The sequence below is a fragment of the Zootoca vivipara genome, chromosome 2 (genome assembly GCF_965207765.1).
Source record: "Zootoca vivipara chromosome 2, rZooViv2.hap1.1, whole genome shotgun sequence".
NCBI classification, from domain to species: Eukaryota; Metazoa; Chordata; class Lepidosauria; order Squamata; family Lacertidae; genus Zootoca; species Zootoca vivipara.
The window spans coordinates 90,004,300-90,016,681 of NC_142584.1; the positions used below are offsets into that span (position 1 = coordinate 90,004,300).

At 42.7% G+C, this 12,382-nt stretch overlaps 1 protein-coding gene across 1 annotated transcript; it reads right to left on the bottom strand.

Annotated features, from left to right (window-relative positions):
* Positions 1-5,193: 5,193 nt before the first annotated feature.
* Positions 5,194-12,340, bottom strand: TRNT1 (tRNA nucleotidyl transferase 1). Its single transcript, XM_035106604.3, has 8 exons — positions 12,255-12,340; positions 11,333-11,492; positions 10,615-10,808; positions 9,973-10,111; positions 9,142-9,268; positions 8,103-8,296; positions 6,734-6,987; positions 5,194-5,711 (listed from the first exon to the last, which is right to left on the bottom strand). Exons 2-8 carry the CDS (start codon positions 11,490-11,492, stop codon positions 5,463-5,465), a joined length of 1,317 nt encoding a protein of 438 aa, XP_034962495.1. The 5' UTR covers positions 12,255-12,340; the 3' UTR covers positions 5,194-5,462.
* Between the last annotated feature and the right edge of the window lie 42 nt (positions 12,341-12,382).

Consider the following 12,382-nt stretch of genomic DNA (forward strand, 5'->3'; position numbering starts at 1 on the left):
GCTAAAGATTTTTCATAAGATCTTGAGCTTTTAAGACTTTAAAATTGTATGTTAAAATAATGCTTCATGGCCTATTGTATACTCCTAATCCACAACTATTTATTTTGTGCTTGATGAATAGCAGTCTTTATTTCACTGGGATCTTTGCAAGGCTGCTACTTGAGACTCACTAAAAAGGAATGAAAATGACACTATAAAGTTGCAGTAACAGAACTGTTGTCTAAAGTCTCTCTCAAAGAACATTGTTCTGGCTGGTCAACAGGCGACTTGAAAATGAGCCAGTATTATGTGTATACGTGACTGGGGTGTTAATGTTGCCAGTAACTGAAGATGATGAATTTAAGATTCAGTTTATAGGATCCAGAATTAGCCAAATGGAAAGTTAGTTCAGGTAAAATTAGAGGGTTTTTTTAAAAAAAAAATGCAGCAGAGCAAAATTGTTAGAGCAGTGAAGCTTTTAGCACTTAGGTACTACTTTTTTCCCCAATTTTTTTTTATTCATTTTATAATGACATACAAGAAAAACAAAAACAATACAGAACAAGTACATAAAAAAATTTAAACAAAATACAAACAAACATATCGATACTTCTTAACTTTTATTTTACTTAACATTGTCTTGAGGACTTCCTCAAATCCAGGGCTGTCTTAGGCACCTTTGGTGCCGTGGTGCGACAGATCCCGCCGCCACCCCGCCGCCGCCCCATTTTCCAGCGCGATGGGCGGCCGGGCTCCGCGCACAGCGCGGCCACCGAGGGCGCTGCTCCACGGCGGGCGGGCTTAGCGCGCAGCGCTTAGTGCTGCGCGACAGAGCGGGCGGCGGGCGGGAGCAGCTGCGTGGCGCCCCCCCTGGCCACCCAGCCTGGCCGTAGAGCTGGCACTGCTCAAATCCCACCCTTCTGATTTTCATTTAAAATTGTTCTTATCCTTAGTAGTTTCGTATTTCCAAATTTCATCCATTATCATCTACATCAATTCTTATTTTAAGCTCATATTCATATTTCTAAAACATTTTTTGTCTTTTTACCTTATTGTCCACCTTCTCCTATCGTTCCATCCCTAGGCCTCCTCCTGCCACGAAAAGGTCCCAGAGTGAACGGACAGTCGAAGGTGGTCCATTTTATAATTAGACTTCTCCCCTCCAGAGCCCCCCCTGCCACAAGAGGCTCTAAAATTGAGAGGAGGAACAGAGGTAGTGAGCCACCCAACCATCTAATTAAACATACAATTTCTATTTAACTATCCTAAACATATTTCTCAATTTCTCATATTTCTAAACATACATATCACATACATATACTTTTCCTACCCTAGCCTAATATTTCCGCCAGTTACTCATACCTTTAATTTCACATAGACATCTCTTTTCTGCCACTTCCTCCCCCCCAGTCTCTTTCCCCCAATTGAAACAGCAAGTTCCATAATATAGCCCCAGTTCAAATCCCATTTTTATCCAATCCTATAAAAAGCAATTTCCTTTTTCACCCCACTTCCAATCTCACATGTTTTAAAACCCAACTTTTTGTCCTCCCCTCCCTCTGCCCCCAATTCCATAAAATTTCTCCCTTGCCAAACCCAAGTCTTCGCATTTCCCCTAATTTCCCATAAAATCAATCCCCAAAATAGTTCTTGTTCTTCCGTCCCTGAGATAGCATAGATCCATGAAACATCTTGATGGGTTTTCTCTCCTTGTCTAACTTTTTCTTCTTCCTCTTCTTTGGATTCTATCCCTTTGTCCTCAGGAACTGGTTCTTCATTTTTTCTCTCCTCCACTATACTTTCCTTAATTTCCAGTCCTTCTTCCTCTTCCACCAATGATTTATTATTCCTTTCTAAATCCAAACTGAACTGGTGCTGCCTAATTATAAGTTCCCACAACAATTTTAATACTGACTGTTGAAAACCAGGTGCAGCTCCGGATGTTGACATTCTTTCCAGCTTCAAGATCAGAGTCGAGATTAGAGAACAAGGAATAATGGGGTTTCAGTATCATAGGAAAAGTTATATCAAAGTTGGCTAAAAAAAGATTCCATAGACATTGTATTCCAAAACTTAAGTTCTTTTTAACCATTCAAAGAACAGTTGCAGTTTTTAATGACAACTGTCAAACATATCCATTCTCTTCATTGCAACAGTTCACCTCCTCTTAGCAGTAAACACATTCCATTCCTTTATGACATCTCCATAAAGTCTCGCTGATTCTCCTGGGGTGCCGATTCCAGGGTTAAGAAAGGCTTTCCCCCTTCCCAATTGCTGACTTTTGCAGGGATTTTTGTTAAAAACAAGACTCTTCCCCCCTTCACCCTGCCTTCAGAGGGGAATATAGGTTCATTCCTTGGAGGTTTAAACCACTCCAAAGTTTCTTTCCGGCTTCGGGCCACCTTGCTGCTTCCCAGTTCCTCAGTGGGTAGAGATCGACTCCCGTTTTTTGGATCTCTCTCCCATGACCAAATTTTCCAAATTTAAATCCAAGAGATCAGATTACTCACGGTCTCTTCTTTTTGTAGAAATTTTTCCTTTGGAAGAATTGACTGCTGCTGTCTCCCAGTCACACAACTTCACACTGTCAGAGTTAGTGATCTTTGTCTGTTTGCCGCGGCTCTACCTCCTCGCTCTCAGGGGCTCAAAACAGAGCCTAACCGGGGAGGAGGGAATCCGCAAATGGCGCCTGCCAGACGTTCAGTCCCTCAAACGCTCAATTTGGGGCTGGGGGGGTGTCTGCTGTGCTGGAGCGGTTCCCCCCGCCTCTGAAGCGCTGAGGTCCGCTCCGCAGAACGGACCTCCGACTGGGGAAGATGGCGTGGCCAACCGGAAGTAGGTGCTAACTTTTTTTTGCTCCTTGACAACTTTTTTCTTCTGCTTTCTGGTTCATCCTTTTCTCTTGCCTTACTGGTCTCACTAAAAGTTCTGTATTGAACAGCAGGTCAGGGAGCAGACACCTGCAGAGAGTTTTTGATTTTTTAAAGTGATTGGTATATTATTAGGTAATAGGGAAATACTCATGCAGGTTTCTCATAAATGCTAGCTGAATGGAATAACAAATTGTGCATCATCTTCACACGGGTGCATTATCTTTTGGCCTTCCTTGACCTGCCATCATCTTGGAAAATGCAGCCTGCAAAATCATCAATGGACTGGGCTTGTGTATTTTCATCAGCAAGAATGTGTGTAGAAATTAAGACAGTGGCTGATTGAAATTAACCTCTTGCGCAGATTCTTCGCTGTATAAGTGGTAAAGAATGAAAAGTATAAATGCAGAGCCATGTTCATTGGGGAAATCTAAAAACTCCGAGAAAGGTCTATAAACCTCATTAATGCAGCCTTAGAGCAGGAATAATGTCACACTAGATTTATTTTCTATGCAACACAGAGCCAACACTTGTTTTCCTCCTTGCTAGCAACACCAGCATATTTGCTGTCAGAAGTTCAGGTTTGGAGTTAATCTGTAAGGAAAATTGCTCCCTTGCAGTTTCCTATGCAGATTTAATCTGCTGCTTGAATTACTTTGTAATGAAATTCATGTATACCCCTTCCCTTGCCCCTCTGATAATTACATTTATAAACCATTGTAAGATAGTAGAAACCAGTCTATTCCATTGACTTTCATAGTTCAATGTTTTGCTGAACCTCTCAAGCAGACAAATTGCAGCTTGGCCCTTAATATGCACATACCATAATTAATATTGTATTAATATTGTAACAGTGTTTCCCTCACAAACATGTAGTGGCAAGTTTTCACGGAATAGAATCTTTCTGGGGATAACCACCACAGCTTCAACCAAAAACCAAGTAAGTGGGTCATTTATTTAGTCCCGGAAGAAGGCATTCTTCTACTCCCAACATACTTCTTTGCATTTTACTTATTCTGGTCATTTAAAGATGCTTTGAATGAATGACCAAAATACAGGAAAAAAATCTTGATTTTATTCTAGAAGGGCCGTATGCTGACTCCACAGTGGACAATTGTATTTTCAAATAACCAGTTTCTACCATCGAGGCATCTCTCAAGCTTCACCTTCCTTTTTGGTTACACATTTCCTTAGCACTACCTTTTTTCTTTCTTTTTTACTCCTGTCTTTCAAAAGCAAACATTGCCTTTAAAACACGAGGTAAAGATAAAGCTACCCCTGACTGCTGGGTCCAGTCAGAGACGACTCTGGGGTTGCGGCGCTTCTCACTCTGTAGGCTGAGGCAGCAGGCGTTTGTCCGCAGACAGCTTCCGGGTCATGTGGCCAGCATGGCTAAGCCGCTTCTGGAGAAACCAGAGCAGCGCATGGAAACGCCATTTACTTTCCCGCCAGAGCGGTACCTATTTATCTACTTGCACTTGATGTGCTTTTGAACTGCTAGGCGAGCAGGAGCTCACCCCCGTCGCGGGGATTCAAACTGTCGACTTTCCGATCGGCAAGCCCTAGGCTCTATGGTTTAGACCACAGTGCCACACAGTAGGAAACATTAAAGTCTACAGACACAGAAGCCACAGAGTGAAATCACTTCTATCATATAAGGGAAGCACTGAGCCAGAAATGATGTACATAGGAAAAGAAAGGAACTGCTTTGAACAACCTTAGTTCCCTTAAACCGGGGAGTCTTTAACACTCTGCATGTCAGTAGATTGAAAAACAGCCCAGAAGAATTAACAAGGCTTTCTATAATACAGCAGGCTATGAAAAATACAAGACGACAATGTCAGACCTCCCTTCAATTTTGAAGCTTGTTAAAAAGTCCAAGAATCATTTTAACGGTTGACTGGATTGGTGGCCAGGATTAAGCTTATACACTTTTAGCATTATTACCATCAAAAAAATATAATTGACACTACCAAATCTTGGGACTCTTGTAGTAAGAGCAGCAATGAATATTTTCCTCCACAAAAGTCATTTAATGTGCAAGTTAAAATATATCCTAGAGTCTTCTTTGGCGATCACCATAGCAGAGTAAGATTGTCTTCCATGAATATGGTCTTAACGGTGTGTCCGTAATTAACTGGAGGCCAATTCTGGATCCAGTGTATTTTGTTCGCGCTATAAAGGCTCATATGTACTGCCACCCAGTGGACAAATACTGCTGTCTTACCATTATCCAAACTTGAACTGAACTTAAGTGAAGGCATTTAGATGCACTAAGCAGAAAATTTGCAAACTGTTTCAGACTTTTGTAGCATATGATGCACATAGGAGAACAAAGCACAACTTAACACCACAAGGGCATTCTTTAATAGTTCGGTAAAAATACAAAATACATTTCTTACTCGGAAAATATAACCACACATTAGTACAAGAACACAGAGTTGCTTGTGAAATGTTTTGCACTTTAATTGTAAAAAAAAAATCCATCAAAAATAATAATCCTGATGATTCCAACAGTGCTTGAAACCCAAGTGTCGTCCTGAGTAAGAACAATGGAATATTTACATGCAGAATTTGACACAATTTTATGTACTCAATTTACAATCATTATTTTTACACCTTTTTTACATCGCTTAAGAGTTCTTCTTTTCCCATCTGGTATCCACTCTTTTTCCACGTGTCCCGCAACTGCTGCAAGAGTATCCCGATTTCTTTCCCGGATGAAATCCCCATTTTTCTTATGTCGTGGCCACTTACAGGAAAAGTAGGGACAGACCACTGTTGCATTTCCTTCAGAAGAGGTCCTTCTCCTTGGTACTTCAGAAGCTCACAGATTCTGGATGCCGAGTCAACCTCCCTTGACTGCACAAAACACACACACACACACAATAACATTGTGAGAGACCTGAACACAAGACATCTGCAGCAGCAGTGGGTGGCGTAGCGGGACTGTGTTGCACACCTGACCGTGCCCTTCAATTGCTGCAGCATACCAGGACAGAGGCCAGGGCACAGATATGGTGGCATGGTGCAAATAAACCAGGAGGAGTGCTAGCTTGGCTTTGCTGCCACATTTGCACCATGTTGATCTCACTCCTCTCAGTTCTGGTATGCTGCAGTGTCTTGGCTGAATGGTCAAGTAAGCATTGCAGCCAGTCACACCACGCCGTATACACAGCAATTTTTACTGAACAGCTATACATTTCCAGCACACCAACAACAACAACAACTTAAAAAGCCTTTATTTCTTGGCTTAGATTCTAAGCAAAGTTAATTACGGAAGTTTGTGTAAGGCCAGACCTGGGGAACTCTCCTGAATAATGTGTCAGAACCTTTTGAACTGCACCCGTGATTCTCTCCTGCTCTAGCTTAGCCAGTGATGTTTCAACATCGTCAGAGCCTTCACAGCTAAAATTCAGGTAATGTTTATGTCTAAATGGGTACAAAAAGTGTGCATGCACACGAAAGCTCATACCAATAAAGACTTAGTTGGTCTTTAAGGTGCTACTGGAAGGAATTTTTTTATTTTGTTTCGACTATGGCAGACCAACATGGCTACCTACCTGTAACTGGATACACAAAGGTAGACAAGCTAAAGTACACACTCTGTATTTTTAAGAAGCCAATTCCCATTTCCTTATTTCCTTCATCCCAACCATAGGCTTTATCTGCTTTGGGGAGGCAGTGCGGCACCAGTAGCTAAGAGCAGATGTAATAGTAATAAAAAAACTGAAGACTTGAGCACCATCCAAGAAAAGCCTCTGGTGCAATATTTCTTTTAAAAATGTGTGATTTTTTTACTGTTTTTTTATAATTTGTTGGAGGCCACCCAGAGTGGCTGGGGCAACACAGAGGGGTGGCATAATGATGATGATAATACTTACATCTATAATGAACTCTTGAAATGGTTTGAGTGGCTCTGTAGTATCAGCAGCTTTGACCAAGTCTCTCCTGTGCTTCAGCAGAAAAAGCGCAAGGTTTTTTTCATCTTTTGAAATTTTCAGCCTCATGTCCAGTTTTGAGACGTCGTCTGGCACCTTTAACAGTGATGTTAGAACGGTCATTGGTTTTGGAAAGAGATTCTGAACATTTTTACAGACTGTGTCAAATTCCTGCAAGCTCCCATTAACAGGTAAACCTGAGGGACACACACAAAGAAGGAACGTGAGAATAATGAAACCAAGAAATCAGAAAAGCTGTTTAGAAAATGGCAAACAAGAATGCAGTAGTCCTAAACCACAACTGGTCTCCTTGTACCAGCACTGGGACAGGGCAAACTGTTGGAACTACTGATGAATGATGTTCTACAAGCAGGGCTATTAATGTGAGGAGTTTGGCTTAAGTCTAGCAGGCAAGGCTAGGCTCTTCTGCATTACCTTAAAAGCTATTACAGTCGTACCTTGGAAGTTGAACAGAATCCGTTCCGAAAGTCCATTCGACTTCCGAAATGTTCAAAAACCAAAGCACAGCTTCTGATTGGAAGCCGCAGAAGCCCCACCAGACGTTTGGCTTCCAAGAACTGTTCGCAAACCGGAACAGTCACTTCCGGGTTTGCAACATTCGGGAGCCAAGGCATTCGGGAACTAAGCTGTTCGACTTCCAAGGTACGACTGTATTATTATTTATTGAATTTGTTAGTCACTTTATCTTATCCAGGGCAACCCAAGCAACTCACAAGTAGACATACAAAAAACCCCACATTAAAACTAAGAGGAAAAAGAAGTACAGTGGTACCTCTACTTACAAATTTAATGCGTTCCCGAACGCACATTCGTAAGTCGAAAAAAATTGTTAAGTCGAAGCAACCCTATCTAAAAATTCGTAAGTAGAAAAAATCCTATCTAAACCGCATCCAAGATGGCGGACGGCGCTCCATTCGTAAGTAGGGTTATTCGTAAGTAGAGGTACCACTGTACAGTAAAAACATCTCACCCACTTCTGAAAGGCCACAGATAGTTAAAGGCCAAAGGCCTGGTTATAAACGTTAGTTTTTGCCTGGCGCCCATCAGAGCAGCTTTAAGATACACTGCATGGGTATAATAGTGAATGCAACACACCCACAGGAGTGCTAGTGTGCCTTTGTGCATCTGTGAGAACAGAATGCTGGACTAGATAGATCTCTGGTCTGATCAGACAGGCTCTTCTTGTGTTCAAACAAAGGACAGAGATATTCACTGCAGGTTATGTCACTTTTCCCCACTGCTACCTCTGGCTGAGATAAGCATTACTGCTATGTAAAACATAGCACTTTACCTATATAGCCAGCCACCTCCAGTTCGTACATTAGGCGGATGAGATGATTGACATGGTTTCCAACAAGAATTTTTTTCAACTCTACCCAAATCCTCTCGCCTGATATTCCAGCCAAACCTTTGGCATTTTCTTTGATTGCTTCCAGAGTTTCAGGTTCGTGGTGACCAGCTTTTTCTGAAATCCGTCCATAAAATCTGGCGTGGGTGGGAGGGGAAAGAGAGAGAGAGGTCAGTTTTAGTACCTGGAGCAAATCTGTCAAGTTGAAATGCTGATGGCCACCATTCCTCTTCAACCAGGCCTTTGGCTGATTATCAGTCTCTGTCCTTTTAAATGTGTTTGTGGGAGGGGCGTTATTGTTTTTATTGTGTGCTTTATTGTTCTATTTTGTATTTTATGCTATGAACCACCCGGAGATCTTCAGAGGTATACAAATTTCATAAATAATACAGGTGGCGACCATTTCATGCAACATTTCCATTCCCGGCCCCCATTCCACACTCTTCCAGGTCCAAAACAGCCCACGTGTCAGGGCCATGCTGTAACCAACTGAGCTATCCAGTTGGCCAATTGGACGCGCCTAAAATGGTCACTCACTGCCTGTACTAAAGATAATCATTTTTGAAAGTGCAGACATTTGAGGTGCAAGTACCACATATGGATACTAAGTAACCTTAAAGAGAAAAAGGAAGATCTGGATGAATAATGCCTTGGTGCACTGCCTCAGTGTGGGTCCACACCACCACTGGGTGAGCGAAGAAGTGACGCTGTTCAAAAATATTTGTATACTGCAGTTTCATTTAAAAAAAATTACCAAACTAGCTTAAAACAATTTCATATGCACAATTACAAACACATAAAAACTAAAAGCATGAGCCACCAGCTAACTTTTACAGAAAGTTAGGCATGGGTTATATGTGCTCTAAATCAAACCCCAGTCAGCAATCTGCCTGCTGCATTTTGGACCAGTTGTAGTTACTGAGTTGTCTTCAAGGGCAGCCCCTGATAAGAGTGCACTGCAATAATCTAGTCCGAAAGCTACCTGAAGTATCGCAAAATCCTTAGGTAATCCTCTTGTATTCTCTGATTTGCATGTCCGACAAATCTGACTTTGTTGTTTTTTAAATCATCATAGCCGTTGAAATAATCATAAAGTGTTCCATCCAAACCTACAAAGCAAATAAAGGCATGAGTTTACTTGAGTTCATAAGTTGACTTCAGTGAAGTATTTTTGATAGAGGTAGGCTGCCAAAAAGTTCAACCATGGTTGCCTACATGCCAAAATAACCTTCTCAACATGCAGGCCTAATGATGCCAAAATGGCACCATGCGACAAGAGAAGAATATCAGCAGACTTGAGGAATCCCAAAATATGCAGAAGTACAAAAAGACTTTAGGGGGAAGCAGGCAGGGAATCAAAAACAGCTCAGTGAGAACTGAGCTTGCTCAGTGGCCACAGAACCCCCAAGAGTTTGTTGTGGGGAAGGGGGAATGGAGAAACAGATGGGAAAAGAAATGAGGTCTCCTGGAAATGGGCAGGGCTGCTGTCTGAAACTCTCAATACGAGCACTCCACACTGAAACTTTTGTGCTGGGTTCCAATTGTCCATGCCACATAAACTAGTCAAAGAAATAATAAATACTGTTTTGTTGTTACATTTCTACCCCTCTCCCCTGCCAGGCAACTCAAGCTTGCTGCATGTATGTGGGTCCCAGGAATTTTTCAATCTGGTCACTAAGCAGACCCCCAATTACTTTTGACAAGCAATTGTAATAATTGACTTCGGACCAAAGATTTGTCCAGGTAAAAAGCTGTGTGGATGGCCTGGCTTTAAACTAGAATGACACATCAGAGGGTTGGGAAGGGGAGTTACCTAAGAACATAGAATTGATTGTGAGATCTCTCCTCTCAGCATCTTTTTCCCAGTCAGTTGTAAATTCCACTTCCGCATGTCTCCCATCAGTAACCAGATCAAGTCTAAGCGTGGTAATTTCAAAGTTCTCCTCATGGAGCTATAACAGAATTTTGTAAAAGCATTTGTTCACCTTTTTGATAATAGCACCCCTTTCCGTATGTGAAGAAACGAAATTATTTGCATGTCCCATTAGACTGTATGCAACCTAACTGTTAACAGCACATGTTCTGTATACATTCTGAATACTGAATATCTGTCCTTTTAGCTCAGGCTTCCTCAACCTCAGCCCTCCAGATGTTTTGAGACTACACTTCCCACCATCCCTAACCACTGGTCCTGCTAGCTAGGAATCATGGGAGTTGTAGGCCAAAAACATCTGCAGGGCAGAGGCTGAGGAAGCCTGTTTTAGCTATTAGGATTGTCACATTCTCCAACATTACGGTAGGCCATCTAATGGAAGGGTGGTGGAGGCTCACAGACAACCACATTTATTGCCTTACATTTCTAGAAACAAATTTGAAGTAAATAAATACATATTTATCTAGGAAAGCACGTTAAAGGGCAGACTTTCCCAGTCTGGGACTTGCAAAATCTTCTTACCCTGGCAGTGATAGTTCCATGTTTTTCTCCTCTGTTGTTGATCATTCGGACACCTGCAGCTTGGAACATTTCCTTCATCTCAGTAGGAGTAGCAGTGGTGGCAAAGTCAACATCTTGTGGTTTCATTCCATTGAGTAAGTCCCTTACTGCACCTCCTGCTATCCTCAATTCGTACTTTGCTTTGTCAAATAATTCTGGGCAGTGGAGGGGAAAAAACAATCATTAGCAAAACTTAAAAATAAAATATTGAGGGTAGTAACTGCCACTTGTACTAATTCAAGCCCCCTAAGGTTGATGTGATTTCACTAGCAGAAATAATAATAATAATAATAATTATTATTATTATTTATACCCCACCCATCTGGCTGGGTTTCCCCAGCCACTCTGGGCGGCTTCCAACAAGACATTAAAATACAATGATGATTCCATCTATCAGTTAATAAAACCAAGATATCTTGGGTCCATTTGTGCCCTCTCAGAACAGGAAGAGTTTACTTTGGCTCTAAATAACTTTTCTTGTACTAAAATGAACCAACGTTGCTAAAAGGATTGGTGCAAACCCCTTCCCCCAGCAGCAAAATTCCCATTGGTGCAGGAATATGCCACATTTCATATCTAATGTCTGTTATCACTCTTGCTGGGGATTGTTCTACACTCTGCTGCCAGCTGGGTCCTGAACAACCATAGAAGTAATAATAAAGAAATGTTAGTACTGTACCTGCAACGCTCTTCAGTCCTGGTGTGAAGAGGGACTGGAATTCCGAGGACTCTAGTTTCATGGTGCCTAAACACCGCCACAGGATTTTAACCCCTGTACTGCTGCGTGGGGAGAAGGGAACACCTGCTTTACAGCCAAGAAAGAGCAGGTGATGCCACATCTAAAGAAAAGGGCACAGGTGAGTATTTCAAATATTTCATTCATTTAATAATACTACCATACCATTTTCATAAGAGGCTCAAAATTCCCAACAGGCGACACTTGCTAGGCAGCTCAGATAGTTTGCTTCTGTATGCATAATTTCTCTCTTATGCTTTCCAGCATAAGAACACCATGGCATGCCTCAAATGCAAAGGAATTTGGCAAATGGTTGAGTTAACCCAACCCATGGGGGTATGCTTGCGATTGCTGGAAGCACGATTATTAATCAAGTGTGCACAGTGCGTAGATGCTATCATGTACAGTGGGGGAGATGGGGAAACTACTGCCCTTCAGAGGCCTCTGTGGGATCACATATCACCTACTCATGATGTCTGGTGGGGGGTGGCCCAGAGTATGAACGCAAAAGGCAAGTTCTGGAAGCTACTGCTTTGCCGGCTTAGACCAGACAGCGAGGAAGGCATGTGGGGGGCAGGTGCCTCTCTCTGACGTCAGCCCTCCCCACGCCCGCTCCCCTTCCCTAAATGAACTATATAGGGGAAGAGCTTCGGCGGAGGCCTGGACGGGCGACTATGGATAAGGCGGAAAGCTCCCTGCGCGCAAAAAAAAGAAGCTGGTTGGGATACAAGCAGGGGCGAGGAGGACCCGCGTTCTGCGCAGCCTGCAGAATCTCAGGCTCGTGCATTTTGGGACGGGGCACCTCCAGAAAAGCTCAGCAAGAGGAGGAGGAGGAGGAGGAGGAGGAAGGGGCAGCCACACTCACCCAGGCGCTGGCTCGCTTGCTTGCTTGCTTTGCTCGCCCGCTCGCTCGTTTCCACCCGGCTAGCGCCTTCCGTCGCCGCAGCTCCTAGCAGGAAACGCGTCGTGGGCTTCAAAACGAAGCGACGGAAG

What these genes read in the sequence shown, in the direction of transcription:
- TRNT1 (XM_035106604.3), bottom strand. Translation starts at nt 11,492, where the DNA reads ATGTGGCATCACCTGCTCTTTCTTGGCTGTAAAGCAGGTGTTCCCTTC. An exon ending in AGGATTTTGCGATACTTCAG is followed by an intron (nt 8,297 to 9,141) that starts GTAGCTTTCGGA and finishes CACCCACGCCAG; the next exon opens with ATTTTATGGACGGATTTCAG. An exon ending in TTCAAGAGTTCATTATAGAT is followed by an intron (nt 5,712 to 6,733) that starts GTAAGTATTATC and finishes TGTTTTGTGCAG; the next exon opens with TCAAGGGAGGTTGACTCGGC.